Here is a 14,663-nt window from a genome sequence, read left to right on the forward strand (position 1 = left end):
AATATATGGAAATAATAGACTAAGATTTGTTTTTCTCAGTGACAGCACAGGTTTGTCCAGTTCTAACTTACTGACTAGCTTTCTAGATAAGATATCCTAATTATGTATGTTTTTTTAGACTGAAATATTGTTCTCCGTTTTATTAATCTCTCTCCAGTAACTGGCGGCTGGAGTTCCTGGTTGCCATGGAGTCCATGCAGTGAGACTTGTGGGAAGGGGACTCAGACTAGATTAAGACTCTGCAACAATCCTCCCCCATCATTTGACGGGACGCACTGTGAAGGGCAAGATGCACAGACACGCGTTTGCAAGAACAGGATGTGTCCAGGTAAGCAAGTGGCAAATAATGAGCATAAGAGAGTCTGCTGTGTAAAACAGAGCAGCAAGTACTTTTAGCCTCTGGGATGGAATTGGCATTCTGCATTTAGACAAAGGTTTTATACTTCAGCCAACACTACCTGAATCAGACCAAAAGACTAAATGCTGGTTACATCCCTGCATATCAGCACTGAGCACAACTACAATAAAGGCCACTGGTTTTGAAACAAAATGAAGACATTGTACAAATATTCTTCAAGTGCTTGCTCAGTTCTAATCTTAAGTGAGAGGAGCCTATATTAGGAAATATTTGAAATGGATCACAAAGTTGGTCATTACTCATTGCATATAACCTGGGTCATCCTATTCCAACCTGTTTGACATGTCATTAATCCCCGTCGGCTTAATGAGGCTTTGAAGATCAGCAACCTTGATCTTTTGTTTTTGTGGTATCTCACTGTTTCAGTGGATGGGAAATGGATACCTTGGGTCAGCTGGAGTGCTTGTAGTGTGTCATGTGGAGGAGGCACTCGCCAAAGGGCCAGGACATGTTCAAACCCCACCCCTCGGTATGGAGGCCGCTACTGTGAAGGAAGTGATGTACAAATGGACTTCTGTAATAGTGATCCATGTCCAAGTGAGTATGAGTGAAAGAATTAGCTGAACTATTACAGTCCCCAGTTCAACACTTCCAGTTTACTTATCCGTAGAGAAAATCAAAATTAGTATCAGGTGCTTTAACATTGAGATCAGAGGTTTTAAACATCGTCTCGGCCTGAAATCTAATTATTGTTCATTAGATGCTTATTTTCCTTTGCCGTTTTCCTTTTGGTCACAAATTTAGGATTAGATTTTCATGTCACCAGTGTCTAATCTATTACTGTATTTAACACTCCAAATTTATAATAATCTAGCAGAAGTTTTGGGAATCTTTTGCTGTTGTCAATTTGTAATTAAACACTGATGTGAAATTAAGTAAGTGGAAAATCTTCCTTTTGAGGATTCCTGTGGTTTGAAGTTTTATCGGCCAGGAAATGGCTTGCATATTTGTTAAGTATCTTCTAGCTTCAAAGTAATTAAATTAAATGATCTTCCATATCAATTGGCATGTTGACAAAAAAACTCTACTGGTTTAGGTGTTACATGGCTGTCTTTACAGGAAACAAGTTACATCATTACATACATGCACGAACTGATGAAGGCTCGGTAAGCAGTGTATCTTTAACTGGACTGAGTCAGTCATGAATTTAAAGTTGTGCTGGATATTCACTTTCCAGAGCCTGAGAGGCTTATTGCTAACCTCAGCATTCCACTACAGTACTGTAATTTTTCCAAAGAGTCAGAGTTGTTCATGACAGTTAAACTTCTAATAAATATTCCTTGCTCAACCTCTTGTTGAGACCCACCACTCTAATGGGTATTGGCAGCTGGACCTCACTGCAGAGACTAGAAAGGGAAATCATGTAGTCTCTGAAGAGTAGGTCGATCGAGTATAACCTCCCTGTAGTGAGGGTACTCGTGGATATCTATACTGAATAGGGCTTTAAATTTTCTTTTGAGTTTAGGGCTTTGCAGGCTGGGAACCCAAAACTATCACAATGTCTGTGGTTGTTTTTCACATTTTATAAGTAACATTATCTGAGCAGTAACAAAGACAAATAATCAGCTATTTTACATATCATTTGCAACATTATAAGATAAACACGATTGATAGAAGGCTGAATGTACATTCCTCATCACATCATCTCACAAGCCTTACCCAAAGGCCCATTCCAAGTGCTTCATCTCTCTGATTAAGAAATGCATTCCAATGTTTGTCATTTTCCTACTTCCAAATTTGTTAATTCTTTTTCCGCAGACAATATGCCAATAATGGTGGCTGTTCATCAAGGCTAAAAACTATATGAGATTGATTAGATTGTTAGCGGCCCTGGATGCTCAACAGTGGTCTTGTTTGTCCTATCTTCCACACACTTCTGTTACAAGTCACAACAGTGTTAATAATGCTAATAACATTTCCTTCTTCAGTTCATGGGAACTGGGGTCCGTGGAGCAGCTGGGGAACCTGCAGTCGCACGTGCAACAGAGGCCAAATGCGACGCTATCGTACCTGTGACAATCCCAGGCCAGCGAGTGGCGGAAGGGCTTGTGCAGGTGCCGACACACAGATTCATCGGTGCAGCACTGATCTTTGCCCAGGTTAGCTGGTTGATTTTACATTAGTATATATAACTGGGAGAAAAAAGAGAAAACTAATTAGTTTCAGGTGCAAGTATCAAACTCCAATCTGTTAACTAACTTTTTCTGTCTGTATCAGAACCAAACATTTCTGCCTGTCATCAATATGTGATTTTTGTGCAGTTTTTCTCTTTACTCTCTACTCCCTTTTCCCTCAGTTCTAGTGAAGAGTTCTAACGAGACCGAACTTTGCCTTCGTTTTTTCTTCCATAGATGCCATCTGATCTTCTGTCTCTAGTATTTTCTGAGTCTTTTTTTTTTGTAGATTTCCCATCTGCAGTTTTATTTATTGTCTTTCAGGAAAGAAGTACTGTGCTGAAAGTGTGCAGATTTGAGCAATGTGTCAGATGAGATGCATATACAGTGCAGCATCAGATACCACAGTAGCCACGAAAGTTACATCCTCTTTAGGTATAATCAAAGGGATGTGTGATGTCTGGATGAAGATTTCCTCTGAATGTTTCTTCTCTATGTGTTATTTTTGTGTTGGAACACATGCTATAGCCACATGAGGGAGATCGCACAAGAGGTTTATCCAAACTAATGACTCAATCTTTTGTGCTCTGAAAGTTTCTACTGTCCCTGCAAACATGGAGGTAACCCAACAGAGGCTTTTGTTAGAGAAGTGGGGTATCACAGTGGCATAGCAGTTACCGTGACACTATTACTGCTCAGGGTGTCAGAGTTCGGAGTACAATTCCAGCGTCCAGCGTCCTCTGTCAGAAAGTCTGTATGTCAGTCCCGTGAAGCGCATGGGTTTCCTTCCACGGTCAAAGATGTGACAGTTACTAGGTTAATTGGTCATTGTAAATTGTCCTATGATTAGGCTGAGGCTAAATCAGTGGGTTGGTTGCTCAGTGGGCCAGAAGAGCCTGTTTCATGCTCTACCTCTAAATAAAAAAATAAATTTACTTCCCTACTCTTTTCAGAGCTGCTTACATAGTTTGCCCTACTGGACGACAGTATGGATGAGTAATCAGTTCAAGCTATTGTTTGCTTAATATATATATTGTAAAAAATAATACTCTCATGACATGTGCTTCATACAGCTACTGTGTGGTAGGGAATTCACCTTCCCAACTCACAAGAGCAAACCAAGTATCCTGTGACTTCAGAGTCAAATCCAGGATCAAGTGTAATGTAGTCCTTGGCAGGAACTGGTGAGCAAGTACTGTTTATTCAAGATTCACTTTGTTCTAAGACACGACAAGATGCTCTCAGATGTATTTGTAGAGTTGTACAACACAGGTGACAGAATATTGTTCTGTTATATTGTTTCCATTCTCACTTAATGCAAATGAAAAAGTCGGTGCACTGGAACTATAATAGAAAACTGATTTGCCGCTCATCATAAGAGGTGTTATTGCTGCCGGACAAATGGCCTCATGTTACAGCAATAATCACCAAGAGATACGCTAATAATCACCATTCCCAATAATCTCATTTACTTCTCCCAAAGTGCATGGAAGCTGGGGTCCTTGGCAGGCTTGGAATGATTGCTCAGCAACCTGTGGAGGTGGGGACCAGAGGAGACTCCGTGTGTGCAACAACCCAGTACCACTGAATGGGGGCCGCTCGTGCCCAGGAGATGGTTCACAGGTCTCCAGGTGTCAAGTTCAACCTTGTCCAGGTTTGTAAGGTTTTTTATTGAATGGTCAGGGAGACTGGCTTTGAAGTTAACAAAGTCCACTTTAAAAAGGTTTCTTTATCATTACATTTACTGATATCATCATTTTATATCACTGGACTGTGTTGAAATTAGTTCTGGGTACATGACCATCGCCTGTGCTTTCATTTCTACAATAGAGACACTTGCTGATAATGAATGACCTTGGCTTTACCCTGAATGTTAAATAAATTTTGCTAACCCATTATAACCAACAGTAGTTCTTCACCCAGATATTTTCCTCTTCTTCACTACCTTTTCCATTTATGAGATGGGGTTAGAAGTACATAGAGGGAAAGGACATGGGGAGTCATGGGGCCAAACATGGGTAATTGACTGGTAGGGAGGATAATGTGGCTAGCATGTAGCAGTTGGGCCAAAGAGCCTCTTTCTGTGCTGTATGAATCCGGTGTTGAATTGTTGATCCTTTACACATCTTGTGGCACATCGGGCAGCAAACTTGCTGTTTATTTAGCATTTGTCTGTTTTTCATGAGGCCAAGTTGCTAGCTTGATCCTGAACCCAGCATGGATGGAAAGCGTGCAAGGAGCCGGTCGGATTCCTGGTGTTGAACAGGGCTGTTGTATTTAAATACCACTGTTAACATTATGAAACAGCCCAGGACACTGCACAAGAGCATATGTCAAATACAACGTGAAAATGGGTCCAATAAGAACCTTTAGGGCAAGTGACCAAAAGATTGATCAAAGTGAGAGGTCTTATTTTAAAATTAGAACATTATCAAGCAAATATTCTTCACATGATTTAGTCCAACATAACTTCTGAAAACAAAAAACAGTAATATTATTATTGGGTAATAAATTTTCTGGTGTAATCTTACGAATTTCTGGTGGAAAGTTAACACTTATCAGCCTTCGCAATTTTGATGAATTGTGCTATTAACAGATTTTAATCTGTGCCTCGGGTGACAGGTAATGTGCTGCAATTTTGTTCCTTCGCTTCAGGTGGTCCTCAATATGCCAGAGGAAGTGTTATAGGCAATATTAATAATGTGGAATTTGGTGTTGCCTCGCTAAATGCCACCATCTATGACAGTTCAGAAACTGGGACACGAAATATACAAGCACAAATCTTCAATGTACCAAGAAGCATTGGTAAGTGGCTGCTATTTAATTCATCAATAGAACCTCTTTGATGTGAACATAACTGAAGGGTCATGGCTGTTCAATGGGTTTTGTATTCAGAAACTGAATTTGAGATCAATTCAATTGACATTTACCTTAAATCAAGCAAAATGACAGAAGAGAATATTTGAAATCAAAGGAAGAAATTGAATAAAGAGACTAGGAGTGAAGGCATGGGAGGGAAAGGAGATAATACTTGAAACTGAACAGATTTGTTGCCTTTGTCGCTGACATAATATGCGAGAGAACACCTTCATTGCATAATATATTTTGACATGGCAATGAACAACCCACTTCTCACTTTCTAATTCTCTCATAAGTAAGAATGTGACCCTTCCTTTATCAACAACCCTAAAGTGTGTTCTTACCGATAAACTACTATTAATACATGAAATGGGTCAAAATGATCTTACATCTGGGAGACACACATTCCCAGAGTTGCCTGGAGTTATGGTATACATGCTGTAGGTATTAGGTTGATTGCTATTTTGTAATATACTGTTTTGTGTTACAAATTCCGCTGTATTTTAGGCCCCGCCATGAGGAAACTCATTTCAATCTTAAACCCCATTTATTGGACAACTGCAAAGGAAATTGGGGAAGCTTTTAATGGATACACGCTAACAAAAGGAGTATTCAGGCGGGAGACACAAGTTGAGTTTGCTACTGGTTAGTTAAATATTTTTAATTTTTCCATTGTGCATAAAATTGGAAGAGGAGATTAATCATTTTATCTGATACAACTGTTGTCTTAGAAATAGTTATAACTCTCTGACTGATTTCTCTTTACCATACAGCCTGGTCAATGCAAAATAGTTGGCTGTCCCTTTAAGTATTGATATCAATGTTAGGTGGAGAATTTTTTTCATTAAATATGGATGTCTGAAAATCAAAACTTTCCAATATAAGCTCTCAGGAAATTCCTTTGCTGTTATGAAATATGGTAACAATAAATTTCTTAATTGATCTTACATGCTGCTAATTATATGGTATAGCTATATTTAGACACTGTTTCTTCTTATCTAGGAGAGCTTCTCATGCTCTAACCATTTTAACTCGTTGCTTATTGAAGTAATAAGCATTTCTAATAATGTATGGGAACCTATATTATGCTGACAAACAAGCATGCTTTAAATTAATGAGTACCCATGGGGACATTTCATATTGCTGCATCTGAAAAGTTTAATGTCCAGTACAGTACTTCTAATGTTGTTGCTGAAGTACTTGTATTAACTTCCTTCCCAAATTACTTTAATAGACAGTTCACTTTAAAGAGCTTAATGACAGATAAATGCGAGCATATTACATAATGGAATAATAATGCACAACAGAAATCAAATCAGAATTCTCCAATGGAAAATCTGAGGTAATTAAATAAACCTAATATTAAACACATGAGCAAGTACATATCATTAGAATTCAAAGCTCAAATATGGTTAAAATAGATTTCTGATTCAAATATAATATGAAGTCAAATTAAATGGATTTCCTTGGTCACATTTCCCAAACCTAGATTCTCATTTGCAATCTGACTTGTAACTATCCTGAGCTTTGATATCAAGAATTAAGATATTTGCACCTTGTACCCTTAGAGGGAATTTTTGCTTTATTTTAATAGAAGTCACTTACCTGGACCTTTAAATTCTACAACAGACTTTTCAAATTAGTACAGGTTTCCCCCACCATCCGAAGGCAGAGCGTTCCTATGAAACGGTTTGTAAGCCGGAATGTCGTAAAGCGAAGAAGCAATTACCATTTATTTATATAGGAAAAATTTGTGAGCGTTCGCGACCCAAAAATAACCTACCAAATTATGTCAAATAACACATAAAACCTAAAATAACAGTAACATATAGTAAAAGCAGGAATGATATGATAAATACACAGCCTATATAAAGTAGAAATACTTCTCTACAACGATTGCCTGCACTGTTCTCCGTAGCGAAAATCTCACGCAAGCGCCGTCGGCAGAAAATCTCATGCAAGCGCTCTCCAGTAACCTTTAAGCTATGAAGCTGCCAAATCATACCAAATAACACATAAAAATACACAACCTAAATAAAGTAGAAATAATGTATGTACAGTGTAGTTTCACTTACCAGAGTTGGGACAGCGCTGAGCACACTGATAATGGTGTGTTAGGGTGAGTCAGAGGTTGGGGTGGTGCAGTGGCCCCCACCCTCCGGGCAGCGAATTGATACCGTGAAGTATGCAGGAGTCCAGCGGTAGCCGGGACGCACCCAGTGCATCTTTAAGAAAACAGCCAAAATAAACAAGCTAATTAATTACGTGCCGCCCGGCATGTAAATGTCAGCCCAGATCAGAGGCAATTGCCGATTACATAGAGCAAGTGAAATCAGCAATCGCTTCTGATCTGGGCCGACATTTACATGCTGGGCGGCACCTAATTAATTAGCTTGTTTATTTCGGCTTTTTTCTTAAAGACGTGCTGGGTGCCTCCTGGCTACCGCTGCATTCTCCGCGAATCGGTATCTGTCCGCGGCCTGGTGTTTGGGGTGGTGGGACACTGGGCTTTCAATTGTTATCCTTTCCTCTTCCAATTGCATCAGCTTTTCATCTATCAGTTCTTGGTCATGGGATGCCAAAACCTCTTCAACATCATCTTCGTCAACTTCCACAAGCCAAACTCACCCTGTCCTTGCTTCGTTCACCACGATCGAAACGCATAATTATGTCTAGTTTTACCGATACCTTAGAACTCACCTTGCTAACAGCTGCTCACAGGCACGTGTTTAAGCAATGCCGGTGAGAATGCCATTCCGAATCCAGGGGAGAGCGGCTGCTCGGGGTGCGCGCTGCCTTTTTCTCGCGCGCTGCTTTTTTCCGCATGCACTTTTTTCATAACAGTGAAAACACCTTCTGTTAGCGAAAACAGGGAACTAATGTAGGTCTTTCGTAACAGTGAGATTTTGTAAAGCGAACATTTGAAAAGCGGGGGACACCTGTACTGATAAGCTCCTAGCAGGAACAGCTAGAAAAAAATGACTAAGAGAACCCCGAAATGTTTTACACCCACCCTATTTTTCTCTGTGTGTCCTTTAATGGACCCTTTAATTTGAACAATGTTCCCTTTAATTTGCCTTGAACAGCAACCCCCTCCCCCCTTCAAGGGACAATATAAGGTATTTGATCCAGAAACATTCAACCCAACCAGTCAATCCCAACAGCTATGGTAGATTTGAACTTCAGTTACATCTTATACTGTAACCTTTTATACCTCTGTCCTCCTCTCCCTCCCTTTCCCACCCTCTCTCTTCCTCTCCCTCCCTCATTCTCTCACTCTCTCACTTTCTCTCACCCTCTTTCACTCTCCCTTTCTCTGGCTTCCCTTAGATATAGCTGTACGTCCTACCTTCTAGTACAGTGACTTCCACATTTTTACCACTCTTTCTCGAGAGGAGTTTCTTCTTAATTACTTTTTTGGATTTCTTGCTCACCAAAAGTCTCCCCACAGGTAGAACCATTCTCTCTGTATCCATTCTACCTAAATGGTTCAGAGTTCTAAAAACATCTTTTGGTCACCAGAAACGTGTCCATACTTGACTGGCTTTGCCTTTTGAGTTTTGTACAGCATATACCAAGAAATTTTGTTACCCACAATATCCATCAAGATCAAGTTTCTTTTAATTCACCTCATCACATATTATTGTAGGATTTGTCCAACAATGCTGAAAAACCATGACTGAAACTTAATTTCACAGAATTCATACAGGGCAAACCACTTAAGGGATGTGCAAACCAAATTTTTTTGGACCTTGGGTCTGAGGTTGGAGTCCTATCTCCAGGGTATTAAGCACTTCTTATTGTTAAACTGTCTTGTTATTAGCTCCACATACCATTAATCAGTAGTAGTGAATACTTCTGAAGAAATGCCTATAAGTTCTTGAATATCTGAATTGTCCCCCATTTCACAAAGTTTATATGCAGCAGACATGATGTATTTATATACTATAATCTCTTACCGTTGAATTGAATACCACATGGTGAAGGATTACTAATAGCATAGGCGGCATCAATGAGAATTCTGCTTTTGTTTGGTCGCTTTGGTTTCTAGGAGAAATACTGCGAATGACGCATATTGCAAGAGGCCTGGACTCTGATGGGGCACTATTACTGGACATTGTGGTGAACGGATATGTGTTGCAACTTCCCTCATCCATAAACCTTAATGTTAAGGTACAATAAGAAATGCATTATGATTTTTTGTAATATGAGAACAAGAGCAACTTAGAATGCTAAGTTAAAATGCATGCAAATTCCTACCAAATTTCCAGTGCTGCGATGTGCTTAAAGCTGTTAAAGTCTGTCATATCTGGAAACAACCAGTCAAGCACTAGCCCATCTTAAGCCTCAGTCCATTATTACTCCAGCATTTAAATGTTCAATTTGCAGGAGTGTGGTCCCCTTCATGTGAGGTGGCTTGAAAAGATTATGTTCCAAGTTGCTGCAAGTTCAGGCTAATAACATTTGGTAGGGTTTTGGTGTATGATGGGACAAATACCCTATGCAATCTGACTGAGGAAGTGAGAAAAAGAGGAAGTACCAAAGAAATGAAGGGAAGGAAAACTGAATTAGCATAAAAATAGAGACTAAAGGGTGTGGTAATTCAAATCTTCTCAACATCTTGAGAGTCTATAATTCTGTTTCATTGAATGAGAAGCATCAGTATGTGTTATTAAAGAGAGTTTAACAAGATTTTGCTCTTATTAGACTTAAATAAAAGTGCCAGCTGTCATTTCACACAAAGTAGATGGGATAGAGCAGTGGTCCCCAACCACCGGGCCGCGGACTAGTACTGGGCCGCAAAACATGTGCTACCGGGCTGTGAGGAAACGAAATGAGTCAGCTGCACCTTTCCTCATTCCCTGTCACTTACTGTTGAACTTGAACATAGGGTTGCCAACTGTCCCGTATTTGCCGGGACATCCCGTATATTGGGCTAAATTGGTTTGTCCCATATTTCCCCCACTAAGGTAGAGTGTTCCTATGAAAACTTTCGTGCCGAAATGGTGTAAAGCGAAGAAGCAATTACCATTAATTTATATGGGAAAAATTTTTGAGCGTTCCCAGACCCAAAAAATAACCTACCAAATCATAACAAATAACACATAAAACCGAAAATAAAAAACACTAACATATAGTAAAAGCAGGAATGATATGATAAATACCCAGCCTATATAAAGTAGAAATAATGTATGTACAGTATAGTCAGAAGGATGAAGGCAAAACAGATATGTGGGGGTAAAAATCAGCATGTACGCGCATGTGTACATCACATGCGCACGTCATGCATGCGCACACAGGTGCCCGCGCAAGGCTTCATGGTCATTGTAGTCTTTTCTGGGGTAAAGTGTCCCGGGATTTGACTGCTACTTTTGTCCCTTATTTGGGAGTGAGAAAGTTGGCAACCCTAACTGTAAAAGACACGTTGAAGTGAGTTTAACCCTACTTGAACACACCCCCCCACCCCCGCCATTGGCCGGTCCGCAAGAATATTGTCAATATTAAACCGGTCCGCGGTGCAAAAAAGGTTGGGGACCCCTGGGATAGAGGCATAAACAGGCCAGCAATTTGCAATGATTTACAATTCATGGATTACCTCATCCTCACAAGCTGTTGGGCAATTTTTAAATTAATAACAGTTTAGTGCTCAGATATGTTATACATTGCAACAAAGTTGGGGCTTTATGGTGTATCTGTACTGAAGCAAAAACAATGAATCTGATCATCAATAAGCACTACTTATGTAAACCTTAGCTGTAGTTTAGATACTCAAGCATAACAAATGCATGCAATTCTGTTGTGTTCAGGATTACTCAGAGGACTACATTCAGACTGGACCAGGTCAAATCTATGCCTTCTCCACCAGGATGTTTACAGTAGATGATGCCAGCATACCATATTCTTGGAATCACACCATTACTTATGATCATAATCAAGGCGGAATGCCGTTTCTTGTGGAGACGCTCCAAGCCACAGCCATTGAGGCAACTTATAGCCCACTGGATGAAATTCTGGAGTACAAGGTTCATGCTATCATCACAAAAGGTAATGAAACAGAAACCTAGTTATACTTCGCACTGCTTTGGTAAAGCAGCCAATCTAATTAAAGGCCCTACCCACCTTGGACATTCTCTCTTCTCCCTCCTCCCAACAACAGAAGATACAAAAACATGAAAACACATCCATGAAGCTTAAGGGCAGTTCTATCCTGCTGTTAGAAGACTATCAAACAGTTCCCTGGTACATTAAGATTAAAATCAGTATTAGAAACTGTCTTATAGGATGTGAGGTTTGTTGTTTTGTAGCAGCAGTGCAATTCAAAACATAAAATTACTATAAATTGCAAGATAAGTAAATAGTGCAAAGAAAGGAACAATTAGGTAGTGTTCATGGACCATTCAGAAATCTGATAGTGGAGGGAGAGGATCTATTTCTGAACCGTTGAATGTGTGGGCCTTAAGGCTCCATTAATAAAGAGAAGTGGGCATGTACCACATGGTGAGAGTCCGTAATGATAGATGCTGCCTTTCTGAAGCACTACCTCTTGAAGATGTCCTCAATGGCCACTTGAGAGCCACAACAGAACGAAGATCATCATCCTCGACCCCGAGGGATAGCCACGACGACAAATGGTGGAGAGGTTTGTGCCTGTGGTGGATCTGGCTGAATTTGCAACCCTCTGTAGCATCTTGTGATCCTGGATATTCTCACAATGACCTTATTATGACCTTGCACCTTATTGTCCATCTATACTGTACTTTCTCTGCAATTGTAACACCTTATTTTGCACTCGGTTATTGTTTTGCCTTTTACTACCTCAATACACTGTTGTAATGAATTGATCTGTATAAACATTATGCAAGACAGGTTTTCCACTGTACTTTGGTATCCCCTTCTCTCAGTTCCTCCATCTCCACATGTGGTCTCAGGTTGAGGCTTTTCATACTAGAACGAAGGAGATGTCCTGATTTTTCAAAGAAAGGGGCTTCCCTTCCTCCACCATCAATGCTGCCCTCAACCACATCTCTTTCATTTCACGCACGTCTACTCTTACCCCATCTTCCCGCCACCCTACCAGCCTCCGCATCCAGCACATAATTCTCCGAAACTTCTATCACCTCCAAGTGGACCCCACCACCAAGCATATCTTCTCCTCCTCCCCCACTTTCTGCTTTCTGTAGGGATCGCTCCCTACATGTCTCCCTTGTCCATTCGTCCCTCCCCACTGATCTCCCTCCTGGCACTTATCCTTTCGAGCGGAACAATGCTACGCCTGTCCCCGCTCCTCCTCCCTCACTACCATTCAAGGTCCTAAATAGTCCTTCCTGGTGTGGCAACACTTCACCTGTGAGTCTTTCGGGGTCATTTACTGTGTTTGGTGCTCCCATGTGGCCTCCTGTGTATCAGTGAGACCCGATGTAAATTGGGAGACTGCTTCACCGAGCATTTACACTCTGTCCACCAGAACAAGCAGATCTTCCAGTGGCTACCCATTTTAATTCCACCTTCCATCCCCATTCTGGTATGTCCATCCGCGGCCTCCTGCACTGTCGTGATGCGGCCACACTTAGGTTGGAGGAACAATACCTTATATTCCGTTTGGGTAGCCTCCAACCTGATGACAAGAGCTTAGATTTCTCAAACTTCCAGTATTGCCCTCAGAACCTCAACCGCCTTCACCATTTCCCTCCCTCGCCTTATCTCCTTGCCCGCCCATCTCCTCCCTCTGGTGCTTTTCCACCTTTTTTCTTTCTTCCATGGCCTTCTGTCTCTTTCACCAATCAACTTCCCAGCTCTTTACCTCATCCCTGCCCCTCCAGGTTTCACCTATCACCTGGTATTTCTCTCTCCCCTCCCCCCACCTTTTAAATCTACTCCTCAGCTTTTTCTCTCCAGTCTGTATCATCTCGAAATGTCGACTGTACTTTTTTCCATGAATGCTGCCTGGCCTGCTGAATTCCTCCAGCATTTTGTGTGTGTTGCTCGGATTTCCAGCATCTGCAGATTTTCTCGTGTTTGAGAAAATAATGGACCAATTTATCAGTTTCATGCATTTTAAACTATAAGTGGTCTTTCAATTTCTGGAATTCTAGTTATTGCTTTATAACTGCAAAGACGAGGAATTCTGCAGATGCTGAAAATTCAAGCAACACACATCAAAGTTGCTGGTGAACGCAGCAGGCCAGGCAGCATCTCTAGGAAGAGGTACAGTCGATGTTTCGGGCCGAGACCCTTCGTCAGGACTAACTGAAGGAAGAGCTAGTAAGAGATTTGAAAGTGGGAGGGGGAGGGGGAGATCCAAAATGATAGGAGAAGACAGGAGGGGGAGGGCTGGAGCCAAGAGCTGGACAGGTGATTGGCAAAAGGGATATGAAAGGATCATGGGACAGGAGGCCCAGGGAGAAGGAAAAGGTGGTGGGGGGGAACCAAAGGATGGGCAAGGGGTATAGTCAGATTGACAGAGGGAGAAAAAGGAGACCCTGACTATACCCCTTGCCCATCCTCTGGGTTTTTCCCCCCTCCCCCTCCTCCTTCTCCTTCTCCCTGGGCCTCCTGTCCCATGATCCTCTCATATTCCTTTTGCCAATCACCTGTCCAGCTCTTGGCTCCATCCCTCCCCCTCCTGTCTTCTCCTAGCATTTTTTATCTCCCCTCCCCCTCCCACTTTCAAATCTCTTACTAGCTCTTCCTTCAGTTAGTCCTGACGAAGGGTCTCAGCCCGAAACATCGACTGTACCTCTTCCTAGAGATGCTGCCTGGCCTGCTGCGTTCACCAGCAACTTTGATGTCTATTGCTTTATAACAATAGCTTCCTTAATATATTTCAAAGCATTAAAGTTCAATTCAGTCTGCTGTTCTAGTGTTATAAAGACTTAGTAATGTGTTCTATTACAAATTCAGAACTATTTCACTTAATATTCACCTTTTCCTTGGCATACCATTTGTATTTTACTCCTGTTCTTCAAATTTCATTGCTCTAAGAGAGCAGATTTTAACAATAACCTTTATTTTGAATGTTTTCTGTGATGTTGAGTCACAGTTTTTGATATTCAATGATCTGGATGCCTCCAGATTTAGTTCATTGTTGTAATGACAGATCACAATGGGGAGGTTGTCACTGCTACACAGCTCCATATTGTATGCTCTCCAGCTGTTAATTTTTATTCCAGTAGAAATAGGAATCTTATCTGAGCTTTTATAGATTTTAAAAAAATAGATACAGATTTAACTGTATTTTGTATTTGGGATACAAGTAATCCTTAATGTTGGAA

The 14,663-nt window shown here is 40.9% G+C and overlaps 1 protein-coding gene across 4 annotated transcripts in view; it reads left to right on the top strand.

Moving 5' to 3' along the window:
* The window catches only part of hmcn1 (hemicentin 1), a 551,025-nt gene that overhangs the window by 515,037 nt on the left and 21,325 nt on the right, over positions 1 to 14,663 (top strand). For all 4 annotated transcript variants that reach the window (XM_063064023.1, XM_063064025.1, XM_063064024.1 and 1 more), the window contains exons 90-97: positions 158 to 328; positions 785 to 955; positions 2,347 to 2,517; positions 4,016 to 4,186; positions 5,188 to 5,337; positions 5,899 to 6,036; positions 9,443 to 9,564; positions 11,199 to 11,436. In XM_063064023.1, coding sequence (XP_062920093.1) covers positions 158 to 328; positions 785 to 955; positions 2,347 to 2,517; positions 4,016 to 4,186; positions 5,188 to 5,337; positions 5,899 to 6,036; positions 9,443 to 9,564; positions 11,199 to 11,436 — 1,332 coding nt within the window. The remainder of the gene's footprint in view (positions 1 to 157; positions 329 to 784; positions 956 to 2,346; positions 2,518 to 4,015; positions 4,187 to 5,187; positions 5,338 to 5,898; positions 6,037 to 9,442; positions 9,565 to 11,198; positions 11,437 to 14,663) is intronic.

Source organism: Mobula hypostoma, chromosome 12 (genome assembly GCF_963921235.1).
Source record: "Mobula hypostoma chromosome 12, sMobHyp1.1, whole genome shotgun sequence".
NCBI lineage: Eukaryota > Metazoa > Chordata > Chondrichthyes > Myliobatiformes > Myliobatidae > Mobula > Mobula hypostoma.